The following is a 17,305-nucleotide window of genomic DNA, read 5'->3' as shown; positions in this document are numbered from 1 at the left end:
GGATGAACAGCCTGCTCCCCACCCCCACTCACAGGAGTGGATACTGACAGGCAAAGACGATTAGTGCTGGCTTTTCAGGATTGTGAGCTCAGGCAGTATTAAACCAGGATGCCCCTGATAAAATGGTGTCAGAAAACAATACCGACCTTTGAGTGCAGATTCAGCGGTAGCCCAGACTGGTACATATGGAGTATCAAATGTGTCAGAAAAACTTGAAGAAAATGTATATAGAATCAAAATACTTAGTGATTGAAAAGGCTTTTCCCCCCATCTATGGCTTTTAAATTCTAATCCAAATATAATATGCTCAAATGAAGACAAGACTGATCAAAGGATCACCTATCCTATTTTATACGGTTCATTTATATTTTGTTATATATCTAAACATAGAATATAAGATCATTTTAATGTAAAATCTTGTATTAACTGGTAAAATGATATACAGTTGACCCTTGAACAACACGGGTTTAAACTGCGTGTCCATTTATGCGTGAATGTTTTTCAGTAAATACTGTAAATGTATTTTCCTTATGATTTTCTTAATAACTTTTCTCTAGCTTACTTTATTGTAAGAATACAACATACAATACATATGTCATACAAAATATGTGTTATTCAGCACTTTATGTTATTAGTAAGGCTTCTGGTCAACAGTAGACTATCAGAAGTTAAGTTTTGAAAAAGTCAAGTTAAACACGAATTTTTGTGCAGGGAGGTTGGCACCCCTAGCCCCCATGTTCAAGGGTTAACTAATTACGGTTTGGTATCATGTAGGTAGTTTATATGTGGGTAGTTTATATAATAACCCTCTTCCTGCTTACTCACGGCCTTACCCTATTAATAGATTAAAAGACTTGATGAAAAGGACACAGGTTCAATTAGTACATACTTTTTAAGGAATGACAATATTATCCTTACATCGTTTTGATCAGTGCGTTATAGATTAGAAAAGTGACAGTAGGGCAAATTCATAGTTATTAAATTGATATTATTAAAAGTCTTATATTTGCTGTCAATATTTTCAATGCCTACAGCTCTTTATTTGAACAAATGAATTTGTTCAAATCACAATTTGGCTTTCCTTTTTTTTTTTTTGAGAATTGCCTTACAAAAGAGATTAAGTTACTTCCTGTCACAAGAAAAAAACTTTCAAAGTTTCATGTCACTCAGAATTAGGTACTATGGTTATTTTACACGATGGAAGTTTGTCTCTCTTTCAAACATTCCTCTTTCTTTGGCTTCCTTTTCTGCACTCATTTTGCTTGAATTGGCTTAGTGACCTGAATCCTTAGCAGATTAATAGCAGGAAATGTTGTCTGACAGTTCGCTGCCAACATCTCATATGTGTGATGTGAAACTCTTTGTAAAAAACCAAGCCCAGTGTTTTTGCTGGCCAGGAAGAAGCATGCTTCATTGGGAAACTATTATCTACCACAGTGCACGTCTATGAGCACAAAAGTCTGATTTCGAATAGAGGCTGAAATTGCTACAACAAATGAAGACAGAAACAGATTGTGGCTGAAAGAAAAAGTCTTTTTAAAAAAGTTGGAGGGCTCTTCGGGAAAGGACTATTGTCACGTATGTGCTAAACCTATTTGTGCACTGACTCTCAGTCGAAATATAGGTTGACTCTAATGCATTTGAACAATTCATTCTGGTTTTGATAGTGCTGTATGCAGTATACGAGGTCTGACAATTAGGTTCAAGAACTTGTTGCAATGAGGTTGCTAACCTTTTTTTGATATCAGAGGGATTATTCATTATGAATTTGTACCAACTGGACAAACAGTTAACCAAGTTTACTATTTGGAAGTGCTGAAAAGGCTGCATGAAAAAGTTAGACGACCTGAACTTTTCACCAACAATTCATGGCTCTTGCATGACAACAACGCACCAGCTCACACAGCACTGTCTGTGAGGGAGTTTTTAGCTAATAAACAACTATTGGAACACCTTCCCTACTCACCTGATCTGGCTCCCAGTGACTTCTTTCTTTACTCGAAGATAAAGGAAATATCGAAAGGAAGACATTTTGATGACATTCAGGACATCAAGGGTAATACGACTACAGCTCTGAACGTCATTCTAGAAAAAGAGTTCCAAAATTGCTTTGAAGGGTAGACTAGGCGCTGGCATCCTTGCATAGCTTCCCAAGGGGAGTACTTGGAAGGTGACCGTAGTGATATTCAGCAATGAGGTATGTAGCACTTTTTCCAGGATGAGTCCTCGAACTTAAATTATTATACCTCATATATGACAATAACATATACAACTGTCTTAATTTTTGGCCTAGGATGTACCAAAATGTGTCAATATACCCAATACATTTTAAAAACCATTCTGTGTATTCTTGTAAAAGATAATTGAATATATACTCATTTTACTGATATTAATACTCTTTTTCAAAATTTTCCCAATTTTACCTGTACAGTGATTTTTGTTTTTCACAAGAGAAATGGGATGATTTGTTTTTTATGATTTCACTGCAGAAGGAATTGGTTTCAGAAGTATGTCAGTCTTTATACCAAATTTCAGCATTAGAAACCCTAAATTTATCGGGCTCCTTATCAAACGAAACGGGCCTTCTAATAATCACCAGCATTTATTGTTAAAGCCTCCCGTGACCTAGGCAATGTTCTTTCCTGTGTTTTATTGTATTTAATGCAACAATCCTATGAGTAAGTACCAATATTATTTCGATTTTGAAATGAAGTCAGTGAAGCTGAGAAAGGTTAAGTAAACGATCCAAATGCACAGAGCCAGCTAATTGTAGATCCAAGGTCAAGCCTTGGGGCTGCTGATATACCTCACTTAGAACAGACTGGTGGGAAAACAAACTTATATAGGTAGAAAAGTCTATTTTAAAGATGTTTAAATAATGCCAGATGAATTATAATCCCTAGATAATTTAGACATGGAAATCACTCTTTTGTTTAAAAACTTACCAAGACCAGAAAATAGTTCCATATTCTTATTTTAACAGAACACTCCAGATCATCATTGGTAGCTTAACTGAGCAAGAATGGGGCAGAATAATTATTGATGAACTTACTAGTATTTGAAAGAAGCAACCATCATGGTTTTCTAAAAAGCTTATTCCTCATGAATTTAAAGAAAAGGCTGGCAATATATGTAACATCTAGACAGAAGAAATTTAATTTCTACCTCTCATGTCAGCCCTCTATAAATATGCTGCCTGGATCACATATGGGATTAGTTACATGGGCTGGAAGATCCTATTAAGTCCTGCCCCTGTGGGCATGGATTCTGGCAGTGGTGTGAGCATAATGAACTTTCTACTGTGCTTATCAAATTTGACATTTAACATAGACTTGAACCAGAAAGCCCCCAAAAGGAAGGACATGCACATAGGGCGGTGATGCCATATACTGCCTATTGGACCTTCCCAGCCTCAGACCTCTATAAAGGGTTCATGGACTGTTGTCACAGACCAGACATCATCATCTTTTGTTCCTGGGTTAACCATAGCCTCTTGGTATTTTCCAAGTATGGATTGGAAAAAAAAAAAATCTACTCTCCACTTAAATTTCAGAGCAGGCAGTGTTAGAATGTTTTTCTATCGAGAATCCAAAAGATAAAAAGGAAAACCCAGGAATAGACGACTTAAACAGAGTCCAGGTGTCTGATCTGGGCTCAAGCTCTGACCTAGATGATTTTCTGAGTTCTTCAGATGCTCCTGAATTCCACATAAGTTGTAGTGCAATCATTTAGAAATAAAGAGAATTCCAGCTCACCTTTAGAAGTAAGGAAAATGAAAAAACATTCAGTGTGGAAAAACGCAGTTATGTAAGGAAGCATGAAAAAAATGATCACATTTTGCTTCAAGATTAATCCAAGGTAATGTGAGAAATTCTTTCTTCAGATTCATGCTAGTAGCACTTAAGTGCACATCTGTTGAATGCATGCTGCATTTAGGACATTGTTTTAGGGGCATTAAAAAGGGTGAAGAGTCCTCAGGGAGCAAAAATACAAGTTCAGAAAATACAGAAATACATGGAAAAAATATAATTTCTGAAAGAAAATCAGTGGTCTATTTGAGGAAGGTAATGTGATAGAAAAAAATAAGGGTTTACAGTGTTGACACTCGGCCAAATTACACAATAGCTGAAATAAGGGTATGAAGGTATCAGTTTTCCAGAAAGTTCTCAGTATCATCTATATTTCCTTGTATTAACGTGAATGGTTTAAGCCTTAGCCAATATAACAAGAAGCATTTTTGTTCCTTCATTTTTCAGTGTGATAGTTTAAAGAAATGCACACATACATTCTGAGGAGCCTTAAAGATACACACACTTCCTGACAGATTTGGTCCTGTCTTCCTCCCCTTCCTAAGTACAGAGTGCTGATTAGCTCCTGTTCTCAGGCAAAAAGGACTTGCTCTGCCTCATTTTCATCATGATTGTGCAGCTCTGGATAGATAAGAACTGTAACGCATCTTCTAAGGCTGGATTATTATATTTGACTTTACAAATTTCTCTAATTTCAGCGGTTAGCCTTTGCTGGAGTTGAGCTTCACTGAGGTTAACTAACAGCTTTGTGAGCCAGGGGGAAAAAAAATTATATTGAAGTCTTGTGCCGAGACTTGGTATAATATGTTCTTCCTGCTTTTTTTGCACTCATTGTCTGAAGCACAGATTAAGAAACAGTTTCTAGGGATTTGAACATCAAGGCAGTGCTCAGCTCTGAGGACACACTGACAGGTATAACTGTCTCCAAGTCAGCTGGAATCATGAGCAGCTCCTCACTCCGTCCTTCCCTGGCTTCAGTGCCCTGTGTTTGCTTCTCCCAATCCTTCCTGTCACCTGCTAGGGAAGTTGTTAATGCTTCTGCTCTATTACAAAAGAGGGAAGCAAGACATTTATTAACCCACCCGGATGGATCATTCTTTAGTCATGTAGCAGCTTCTTAAATACAAGTCTATATTTTAGCTCTACAAAGGTACTATGCCCCCCTTAAAAACATAAAACTTAAAAACATTTTTAAGTCATATATTGTATTCAGAGCTTTAAATAGAAGTTTGTTGGATTTTTTTCTTTTACAGTTTGGTGTTTTATTTCTCATTTGTATCATTTTATTTCAGCATTTGGTTGGTTGTCATTTCTTGATACCTTAAATTTCTAAAGAAAATTTGTTGGAAAAGATACCTTAAGATTTTAAGCATGTGTGTGTATGTAAATAAATTTTATCATAATGCAGCTATAAGTGTGTTGGTACAAGAGGCCTAAACGAAGCTGTTTTGGGTCTAAACTAAATCTGAAAAAGTTATACATTTCCTCAAAAAAATTTCTTTAGAGTCCTTATGTTTAAGAATTTTTACATTATAAACATAATTTAACCTAAAATGTACCTAACAACTTAACAACCATACCTGCATGAATCACCTGGGGATGTTAAAACGTGCAGATGCCTTGGGCCCAACTTCAGATATTCTGATTTATTTGACTTGAGGTGGGTTCCTGGGCATGGCATTTTAAAAATGCTCCCAGGTTCCACTGTTGAAAACCACTAGTTTAAAAATATTGCTTCTATGACATTGGTTATGATATGCTAGTGAGAAAAAATTATGTAAAGTTTCATCAAGTTAACTTTTTAATCTCTTAATGCCTTGTTTCCCCGAAAATAATACCTAGCCAGACCATCAGTTCTAATGCATCTTTTGGAGCAAAAGTTAATATAAGACCTGGTCTTATTTCACTATAAGACTGGGTCATAATATAATAATATAATAATATAATATAATATAATATAATATAATATAATATAAATACAATACAGGGTCTTATATTAATTTTTGCTCCAAAAGACACATTAGAGCTGATTGTCCAGCTAGGTCTTATTTTCGGGGAAACACGGTGGTATTTAACCAAAATTGGTCTCCATAAAAGATTAATTACAGAAGGCATGGTGCCACTGGGAATGTCTTTATAGCCAGTTGGGATATAAGGTGAGTGAGCAGAGACAGCTGTGATATAAGGCAGAATATGGAAAGTGCCTCTTGGTGCAGTAAAGTGTTATAATGTCCAAAGGAGAGAGAAATCACATTCAGCTGGGAGGACAGGAAGTGCTTGAAAGAAATTGCACTGGAGAAACTTTGTGAAGAATGAGAGAGACTTGACAGGCAATAGGTAAGGCAGAGCATTTGGGGACATTTAGAGCTTCAGTATGGGTAACTCCTGTAATGGATTGAAACATCAAACCTGTTTCAGTCTGTGCACTCATAGCAATAGTACAAAAAAATCTAATTGGTGACTTTTGGTCAACTCATTACCTTGAAATTGGATAAAGGGAAAGGAGTGAGCACTGATCCTGACTTTCTTCATCAAACTGTGTCACTGGATAAGCAGTTCTGACAAAGAGAAGCATGTCTCCGTAGACAGTCCAACTAATAAATGGAGCAAGAATGGTTAGGATTAGAATATTCCCATCCTAGGGGGAGGGGAGTGGTAGATGACGGTAAAGAGGATCCAGTATATGGTGATGGAAAGAGAACTGACTCTGGGTGGTGAACATGCAATGTGATATATAGATGATGTATTACAGAATTGGACACCTGAAATCTATGTAACTTTACTAACAATTGTCACCCCAATAATCTTTAAAAAACAGAATTTCCCGTCCTGCAACCTCAAGTTAATGGATTTAGGGCAATGATCATCAGGGACTGCCAATATCACAAACAAAGCAAGGTTTGCTTTATGCCTACTGGTGAAGTTACACAGCATTGCTACGGAAATCAGTCAACTCAGAATCTGATTAAGTGTCTACATTTAACTACCAGTTTACAGGAAATACAGGAGACAGAGGAACTAGTTAAATTACACCGTGGAGATGAAAACAGCAAAGTCTAGATGAGGGAACTCTACAGGCAAATGACCTGGTCTCTTGAACAAATTAATTTCAAGGGGAAACCCAAGGTAATTGAAGAATTTGCAGATTAAAAGAGACTAAAGAGATATGTCAGCCAAGGCAGTGTTTAGACTTACCAAACAAATTGAAAAAAACTGAAACAATTGGGAAAATTAAAGTACTGACGAGATACGTGATTCTATTAAGGACTAATTGATCATTTTGTTTAGATGTGATAAAGGTATTGAGATTACTTTTTTAAAGAGTAGAGTTTCATAATAAGACATATAGAGATAAAATTATTTGCTGAAATGTTTGCTTCAGGATAGAGGGGGATGGTGCATTGAGTGGAACTATAGATGAACCAAGGTTGTGATCCTCAGAGGGCATTTGTTGAAACTGGGTGATGAGTATGTAGGGTTTCATTATACCTCCCTATTTTTGTATGTTTGAAATCCCCGTATTAAAGTGCTTGCTCTTCTAAGTAGACAAGTAAAACTAAAATTTTTAATACAAATTTTCCAGGTGATGCTGGCTGATGAGCCATACATTGAGAACCAGCGTTTTACAAACATTATTGTAAAAGTCTTGAATGACCTTGACTTGAAAAAATTTCATTAATGCTGCAGAAAAGCTTATTTCATCTGCTGTATTTGATTATAATGGACATCCTCTTAAATGTAGTGCCAAAAAGAATGCCTCTGAAACTTAGCTAATACATCATTTCAGTTGTTTGTAGTTTGGATTACGTAGTTGTGCAGTGTAGCTCATCATCAGTCACTTTGATCTGGTGCATGGCTTGTGTTTGTTACCAGATCTTCTTGGCTTTAGCTCGCAGGCATTTTAGACTCGACGTTCCTGGGCATGTATGTATGTGGGATGGAGGAGGATGGCAGCCTATCCTAGAGTCTTGTATGTGTTCTGACTAACAATTTTGATTTTTCTAAAATGTGTACTCTGAAAATTTTTAAGTTTTTGTTTACTCATGATAAAAGAAAATTGTAATAGTTTAAAATAAGACATTAAGTATTTTGTCAGTATTTCTCTTTTTAACTAATAGACTTTTTTAATCAATTAGGTTCACAGAAAAATTGAGCAAAAAGTACAGCAAGTTCTCATATAACCCCTCACACTCTCCTCTCCCCTCTTTCCCTATTTTTAACATTTTACGTTAGTGTGCTACATTTCTTAGTTAGTTGATCAACCAATATTGACTTACTATTATTAACTAAAGTCTATAGTTTACATTACAGTTCACTCTTTGTGTGGTACATTCTGTGGGTTTTGACAAATGTATAATCACATGTACCCACCATTATAGTATCATACTGAGTATTTCACTGCCCTGAAATCCTCTATGCTCCACCTATTCATCCCTCCTTAACCCTGGCAACCACTGATCTTTGCACTGTCTCCATAGTTTTGCCTTTCCCAGAACATCATATAGTTGGAATCACAGTATACAGCCTTTACAGATGGGCATCTGTCACTTAGTAATATGCATTTGAAGTTCCTCCATGTCTTTTGATGGCTTGATAGGTCATTTCATTTTAGTGCTAAATAATGTTCCAATGTCTGGATTTTATAACAGTTTATTTATCCATTCACCTAATGAAGGACATTTTAGTTGCTTCCATGTTTTGGCAGTGTTGAATAAAACTGCTGTAAACATCCATGTGCAGGTTTTTGTGTGTACATAAATTTTCAGCTCCTTTGTGTAAATAAGGAATGTGATGGCTGGGTAATATAATAGTGTGTTTAGTTTTGTAAGACACTGCTAGACTGTCTTCCAAAGTGGCCACACCATTTTTCATTCCCACGAGCAAGGAATAAGAAAGAGTTCCTGTTGCTCCACATCTTTGTTAGCATTTGGCATTATCTATATTTTGAATTTTAGCCATTCTAATAGGTGTGTAGTGGTATCGCATTTTTAATTTGTAATTCTCTAACAACATATTGTGTTGAACATCTTTTCACATGCTTAGTTGACATTTGTGCATCTTCTTTAGTGTGGTGTCTGTTCAGATCTTTTGCCCTTTTTAAATTTGGTTGTTTTCTTGTTGAATTTTAAGAGTTCTTTGTGTATTTTGGATACCAGTCCTTTATCAGACATGTGTTTACAAGTGTTTCCCCCCCAGTCTATGGCTTGTCTTTTTATTCTCTTAAATGTTTTTCTCTTTTGATACACTTATCCTAACACCTAACAATTTCATAAGTCAATTTAGAATATTTTTAAATTAAAATAAACTGCACATTAAAATAGTTAAGAATGAAAGTTGTTTCAATTGCTTCAGGGTTTACCATTCTTAGGATATATAAAGTCTTTCAGATTGTTGGGCTGCAATATCGCCATTACTCTATCAGAAACAGAAATCCAATTTTTCAGTGGGATAAAAGAGGGCAGTCCACCATTAGTTTTTTACCAACCAACCTTTCAGGTTTCAGTGTTAATAGTGAATAGTTACATGAATTGTGAATGCCTTTGAGTCATCAACATGACTGAACAACTCACAAGAAAACAGCAAACAAGACTAAAAACTGTTAGACTTCTCTGCTTAGGTAAATTATCCGTTGATTTAGAATATTTCTGTCAAAAAAATTTAATCTACTCAATTCTTGGCTCGTTATGTCTGTATGTGTAAAAACACCCAATGACAGGAGGGTAACTAAATTTGATCACTTGATGGACATCGTGTCTTTAGGAACCAAATATTTAACACAAATTCTCTAAAGCTTCCCGTCTGATTGTTGAGCTTTAGTCATATATATGTTAGGTGTTATTAAAGATACACATAGATGTCAACAAGTAGAAATAATTTACCTGAAACATTGAATAATGTGCTAGAAAAAAAAGCATCTGAGTTAAAAGAATCAAGAATTAGGGGAGTTGGGTGTGATTGCAGAGGGGATCCAGTTCAAGGCTGGAAAATTGTCCCAACTCCATGTCCTCCACTCACTGAAAGTACCTTTTTCATCAGTGTGCCTAAGAGTGCTGAAGCCGCGTATCGGCTCCCAGGGAAAGAGTGCTATGATCGTTAGTAACGTTTGCTATGAGCAAAGGGGGCCCAGTGACAGCATCAAGTCCATGATCGCCTTTCTCCATAGTCTTACATCCTCAGTCAAGGATGAGAAAATGAAGGCCCAAATAACTTTAAAACTTTTTCTAATGTCATCTAGGTAGCTGCGGGGAGGGGTAGGGGGGAGTGATATTTAGCGGGTAGGCATTTCATTGTTTGCATATAACTATCTGTATTAGACTAGACAACTGATCTTGGTTCTTAGGGACAAAAAAAAATCTCTGGTGTGAAGAATGGACCACTAAGAAATTATCTTAAGAACTGTTTATACTGTTTAAAATATTCAGTAAAAAAAAGTCTGTTGTAGTCAAGAGACAGCTATGACTCATTACTAGAAATCAAATTGTGAGAAGCTGGGAAACTAAGAGCCAGTTAGTGTAGCAGTCTGTGCTTGACCTAATCCATGTCACCTGTGAGACAAAAGGAAGAGCATCGCAGCCAGAAGACAACTAATTAAAACACTGCCCAAGACAGCCTGTGGCATACGGGCTGGGTGGCTGTGGTCTGCTGGATCAGAGGATATAGGAGGCTTTGTAGACAAATGTTTATTTATTTGTATTTGTTGTGTTTTATTTTCACTCATTGAAAAAGTACTTGGCCAGACACTGATAAGTATTTGTCTACTGTGCTGTGTGTAAATATTGTGGCCTAGCTAAAGCAAATTAGGTACTAAGCAAGTAATTGATACCTAAAGAAACAGCAGGATGTGTTAATAACACCAAAACTTTTTATTGACACCAGAAGAAGCTATGTGCTCCTACAGCAAAAATGCATATTAGGTTTTACATTACGTATTCTGCCATTTGTCGTTCACTTGAGCTATAATAATAGCTAACGTTTGTGGAATGCTTGACATGTACCACCACTGGACCAAATTTGAGCACTTTGTTTTTGTTTTTAATGTCAATCATTCCAAAGAAGATGATGGTATCATACCCATTCTACAGAGGGAAAAGCAGAAAGGTTCATAGAGCTGTAAGGGACACAATAAAAATTCAAACCCAGTCTTATCTGCTAAAGCCAGCCCTCATGGCTATGACACAATACTTCCTCTCATCTAACTTCTATGAACCTGAGTTCTTATCTATAAACTGGAGATAATACCAATGGAAGCCTCAGAAGAACCAATTTTTGTGTGAAAACTTTGTAATTTGTTAAGCATTATTCAGAAATAATATGCTATTATATATAAACAAAATATTTAAACCATTGAGCAGCATTTCATTGTCATACCATTTATTCCTATCCATTGAGTAATGTTGTTACGTAGTTTTGCTAGCATACAATTTATTTTCATACATTATTAAACTTTTTCAGACATCATTGATTATTTAGCTAGCTACAAGTCAGGCTTTACTTTTCTGTCATAAATTTATCTTTTTTCCTGAATAGTCATACTTGAAGGGACTAATTAAGTTCCAGTATAATTATGATTGTACAGTAATTCATACCATTTACAGGTCTTTTGAATACTTATTATTTTGGCATGCACATTGTTTATCAATTTTCATATTTCTCATTGTTACTGCATTAAATCTTAAAGACAAATGTACTTGATGTATTAGATATGAAATGTTGGTACTACACAAACAAAAAGTAGTTTAGCTTAATTGTTACCAGTTAATCCATCTCAGACTCCAAGGCCATGTTGAAGGACGGTTGAAGGATTAGGTGAAAATATGATACTATGTATCATAGTAAATTAAGCTGATGGATTTTTTTCCCCAGATGACTGTCATTTCCTTTTCTCCAAATGACTGCTTGATGGCCAAAAATATAGAACATATATTTATGTCTTGTGTTTATAAATAACTAAAATCTTTAAACTTAATGAACATTTAATAGGAAGGATTTTTCTCTAAAAGAAATTAAGAGAAAGCTGAACACTGTAATACAAAACTGAAATTTGTGGCAAAAACTGAAAATAAACTCATGAAGTTAAACGGGCTTTAGAAAGTGATTCATGGTTAGAATTTCTAAAGTAAGGATTGGTAGAGAAAGTTTTAAGGGCAGGTTTATGACAAAGAATAGGGTTAATTCTTCCCAGGCTCGAGATCTGATAACGTGGGGAATTGAGTTTGGGCATTCTGAAACATGGCTTTTATTGGTCCTTTTATACTCTTACTGTCAGGATTTCTATATTTCACAAGATATTTGAAATTTCCAAAGCACCACAGCATTTCCCCAGCTACTTCTATTTAGAAATCATCCACAGTTTACCTGTACTTACTCAGTGACACTAGTGATTGTTTTGTTTGTTTGTTTCTTTGTTTAGCTGAGCTTTTGTAGGTTTGGGTCCACTTTATTGAGACTGTTTACTAGCTAAAAAGGAGATGGGGAAGCGTGCTCACATGTGATCATCACTTACTGTGTAGTTACAGCAAGCAGTATTTTAAATTGTATCCATTTTTACTCATGGCAGTTGAGAAAACTTTTTTGAGTGTGTTGACTTGTTTTTATGTTTTGTTTTCCACAGAAACGCTCCAGAGGCCAAGTGCTCTTTGATAAAGTATGTGAACATCTGAACTTGTTAGAAAAAGACTACTTTGGGCTTACGTATCGAGATGCTGAAACCCAGAAGGTGCGTGATTAAAAGCAGTACAAAATATTATGGCTTGAACTGCTCATTACTGCAAGAAAGTGAACTAAAACTGGATTGGTAAATCTTTTCTCCACCTCCCCTCACACTCCCACATTTGAGTTCCTAAATGCTGCTATTCCTTCATAAAGGAAATTATTGACAACTTCCTTTAATCATGAATATTGTGGAAACAGTCAGTGTTTGTGTTCCATGCGTGAGTTATGTATGGTTCCAGGAATGCATTTTATATGGTGCTTTTTGGGGATGATATATTTCAGTGGCTTTGAGCCAATGAAAATCAAATACATTGATACCTATATAGAAAACATATTTACTGGCTGCTGTCCTATTCCTAATTCATCTCATTATGTTTTCATGTTCTTGCCAAATCAAAATATGAGTTGTTTGCTGACCTGACACATGTCTCATGTAGTTAGTAGGTATTTAAGGTTTATTGTAATACCTCTGTAGACTTATACCTGAGAAATGCAGTCTTTTCAGGGCTTTACCTCACTAATACCCACAACCTGAAAAATAAGGAAGAAATTGTTTCCATTGTATTGTTGCTGGAAACTGAGTCACAGAAAGTTTGCTCGTAGATGTTACATTTTTTAGTGTTGTGTGATGAATCATACTTAACTGCTGAATTCACTGAATTCACTGGACAGTGTTTAGCTTCAGTATTAAACATTTGAGTGTTCTGATCAGGAAAATCATAAATCTCAAGCACGTGTTTATTTGTTAGGAAAGTTTTCTAAGTAGCTACCTAAGAATCTGTAATCAAAGAAGTCACTATGTGGGACTGAATGGCCAGGACATAAGTGTGCCAAGTTACATGTATCCTTAGTTTTTTCTAGTAACATTTGAACATAGAATCCACCGTTTTTTCTCCCCTGTCTCTCTGCTAGCTTGAATCCCTAAAGGCATTGGTTGTAAAAGAAAAGAATTTTGTCTAGAATGAATTGTGGACATGTACATTTTTTTCACTAGCCCAATGCCTGGACCCTTGCAGGACCTGGCAAAGGGGTACCAGATATCGGGGAAGGACCCAGCTTGAAGGGCCTACCAGCAACCATTCACTCTCAAACATGCTTAGCACATGTCTCTGCTGGCTCAATATTAAGTCATTTTTACTCTTCTCTGATTCAAATTCAAACTATCATTTCCTTTTCAGAATTGGTTGGACCCTGCTAAGGAAATTAAGAAACAGATTCGAAGTAAGTTCTTTTGGATTATTATATGTGGAAATGTGAAGATTTTCAGAAAGTAGGTTGTTTAATCCATACTCATGTGCCTGGTGTGAATACGGTTTTTTGAAAGACAGATTAAGATCTCAAGTTTTATCTTTGGCAAGTTGGTCTAGCTCAGGTCCCATTTTCAATCATCACAACTCGGGAGTAAAATGACTATGACATTCGGCCTATTCCCTTGCCTGTACACAGATGTGAACTGTGTAAAATATAAATCAAGTGATGCTCCAATTGGCAATTAATCATTTAAAGTTCCAAACTTAATTATTAACGTTCATTAAGCCTAACAAAAGTATAAAAGTCAAGCTAAAAGTAATCATTTAATAGTTTAGAAATAGAATAACAAGTTGTAAAAACTTTACTGTGTGATGACAGCCTCTTTTTCTTATTGCCGAAAGGCAAGTTAAGAAATGCATATTTCCTAGTAGATAAAACAATTGCATGAGCAACTCACAAAATTGAATTACAAGTAGCTAAGAAGTATTAGACAGGTACTAAATCTTACTAACAATTAAATGCAAATTAAAATGAGACATTTTTCACCTATTCAGATTAGCAAAGATTTTCGAAGTTCAATAATACCCTGCACTGGCAACTATGTACAAAATGGGTAGAAATATAAGTTGGAACAACCCTTTAAGAAGGTATTTTGTGTCAGTATTTATTAAAATTTTAAATGTGCTTATTCCTTAACCACTTATAGACATATATCCAGCATATGTATGAGACGAAAAATGTACATAGATGTACATGTATGAAAGTTCATTGTGATACTGTTTGCAATAGCAGAAAACTAGAAGCAACTTAAATGTCCATTTATAAAGAAATGATTAAATCAATCATGGGATTTCCATACCTTGAAATACAAAGCAGCTATACAATAGAATGAAGTAAAAGAAACATATCTTAGTTCTCATTAGTGAGACAAATCATATTTGTTTTTAAAAAGTTATGCATATATTGATGTGCGGAAAAATTTTGGAAGAGCATGAAAGATACTAACAGTAAATACTTCCCAAAGTGGCACTGCATTGTAAGGGTTAAGGAAGAGGATTTTTTTTTTTTTTAAATTAAATTTATTGGGGTAACAATTGTTAGTAAAGTTACCCTGTTTCCCCGAAAATAAGACCGGATCTTATATTAATTTTTGCTCCAAAAGACGCATTAGGGCTTATGTTCAGGGGATGTCATCCTGAAAAATCATGCTAGGGCTTATTTTCCGGTTAGGTCTTATTTTCGGGGAAACACGGCACATAGGTTTCAAGTGCACAATTCTATAATACGTCATCTATGTGTCACATTGTGTGTTCATCACCAAAAGTCAGTTCTCCTTCCATCGCCATATGTTTGACCCCCTTTAGAGAAATTTTAAAAATTTTATTTTTAACCCTTTTCTGTATCGCTTGCTTTTGCCATAAACATGTATAATCTTTATAATTTTAAATTAGTTACTTTTTTCAAAGCAATTCAGTTTTACCAATAAAATCTAGATTAATTTTCCTGAACAACTAATTCTAGTTGAATAAATTTGACCAGTTTATTAATAAGAACATTATTCCCATTGAGGTTTTCAGCAACTTAATATTAAGAGAAATGTTTCTAGTGCATTTAAATGTGCTGAAATATTAAAATATGCCAAGTACTAATAATACATAATTAGCAGTAAGCAGTTTGAAATGGTTTGATACTAGATAATATGTCAAAAAAAGGGAAAAAGTCACTATACTTCTAGATATTAGAGAATCTGCTAATTATTTATACAACTGTAACATTTTTACTACATTTTTGAGAAATTTGATGTATTCACTAACCAGAAACTTGCTGAGCAGTTTGATAGAAATATGTTGGGATTGAAACCAGGGACAGCTAGCTACAGTTGTGATAAGTAGGTGAAAACACTTTTTTAGTTCCAGGTAGTCCTAATAAAAATTTTTAGATAATGACTATATTCTAAGAATCTTTTTATGGAATTATGAAAAGCAGATGTGCTGAATATAACTCTTAACATTTTGTGTGCCTAAAGTCCTCTGTACTCATCCAACTAATGAAATGCTGTTTTGTACTTCAGTGATTTGTAATTACAAAGCAGTACGAAAATATATTAAATGTTCAAGAATAAGACATAATACTGTTACAAGCAAGGCTGTATAAACAGTTTTCTTTCTATTGTTATTGGAATTCTTTGTTTTCCTTCACTTTCTATATATCATGTCACCTGCCATCCTTTCTAAGAGAAGAAAGCTAAAGGAACAATCAGAACATGAGATTTAAAGGACATTTTCATGCAGTTCAGGCAATGCAGTTCAGACAACAACATGAAGAAAACTAAGTGACAATCTTGCAGAGAAGGGAGGAGAAAGGAAAAATGGACTTTCTTAAAGTAGAATTTGGTGTTTTTATCTATATTCCTTATTATTTTCATAACACTAAAATGCCTTCTTTCCACAAAATTTACATTCTACCAAGGCAGAAAAGTTTTATCAAACTATTATAATTATTGTACCATTACCCTCCTCTTCCTAAGTATACAAGATAAAAGGATGTTTCCTTTTTTTTAAATTAGTTTCAGATGTACAAAACAATGTAATAGTTAGACATTTACACCCCTGGTTTCCGTCTTTCTGTGGTCCCCAGTATGTCTCTAGAATGAGATTTTCACGAGAATGGCAGTCAACCTGGTAAAGATTTTAAGTGACAAATTTATGAGAAACAGAAAATTCTGAAACCGAAGTGTTTGTTCTTATGAAAAAAATCTAATTATAGTCATATTTTATTCATATCTGATGTCAAAATTTTAAGTAGAGTGTATTTTATGATATGAATATAGCATATTTGTGATATAGTAATTTATGATATAGAGTATATGATATACAGTAATTTTATGCTATAAATGCAGTATACTTACAAATTTTAAGATTTGGCAGGCAAAGAAGACTAAATTTTTTCATAAAAATGAGCTCTTCAGTTTCACAATTTTCTGTTTATCATAAATTTGTGATCTTACATCTTATATCAACATTATAGGAGCATCATTTTAGTGCAGTCAAGCTGTTTTATTTCCTGTTTCTAATGAGGTATCATCTGAGCAGATGTAGGCTTGCAAGCTCATTCATTGCATAATCATGTCCTCTCAGTTGATCTGCTTCTACCATATTCTTTATGGAGATATGCATTTAACTGGATTTATTTTTCTTGATTAGGGTGTAGATGGTAATTTTCTTAAACTTTCCCACTGTTTCAAAATAATGTCTTGCAAAGCCTTATAGTTATTTGGGTTATAACCTTAGGAAAGTAGATTCTTTAGGATTCATGATTTTCAAAGTGTAGTCCCCAATCCTACTTAACTGTATTAGAACCACCAGAGGGTTTACTGAAAACACAAGTTCCTAGGCGGTATTCCAAATCTCTACAATAAAAGTCTTTGGGTGGAGCCTAGGAATTGGCATTTTTAATAAGTACCTCAGATGCTTCTTAGACCCACTTTGAAACTCACTTTCTTGGAATGTGGATTTTTGCACAGAAATATCTTT

General features: G+C 34.9%; 1 protein-coding gene across 31 annotated transcripts in view; it reads left to right on the top strand.

The window, feature by feature from the left end:
• EPB41L3 (erythrocyte membrane protein band 4.1 like 3) overlaps positions 1 to 17,305 on the top strand; it is a 236,889-nt gene that overhangs the window by 172,481 nt on the left and 47,103 nt on the right. For all 31 annotated transcript variants that reach the window (XM_074340294.1, XM_074340302.1, XM_074340307.1 and 28 more), the window contains 2 exons: positions 12,421 to 12,525; positions 13,700 to 13,742. In XM_074340294.1, coding sequence (XP_074196395.1) covers positions 12,421 to 12,525; positions 13,700 to 13,742 — 148 coding nt within the window. The remainder of the gene's footprint in view (positions 1 to 12,420; positions 12,526 to 13,699; positions 13,743 to 17,305) is intronic.

Source organism: Rhinolophus sinicus, linkage group LG09 (genome assembly GCF_036562045.2).
Source record: "Rhinolophus sinicus isolate RSC01 linkage group LG09, ASM3656204v1, whole genome shotgun sequence".
In the NCBI taxonomy this organism is placed as follows: Eukaryota; Metazoa; Chordata; class Mammalia; order Chiroptera; family Rhinolophidae; genus Rhinolophus; species Rhinolophus sinicus.
This window is presented reverse-complemented; position numbering and strand designations above follow the sequence as displayed.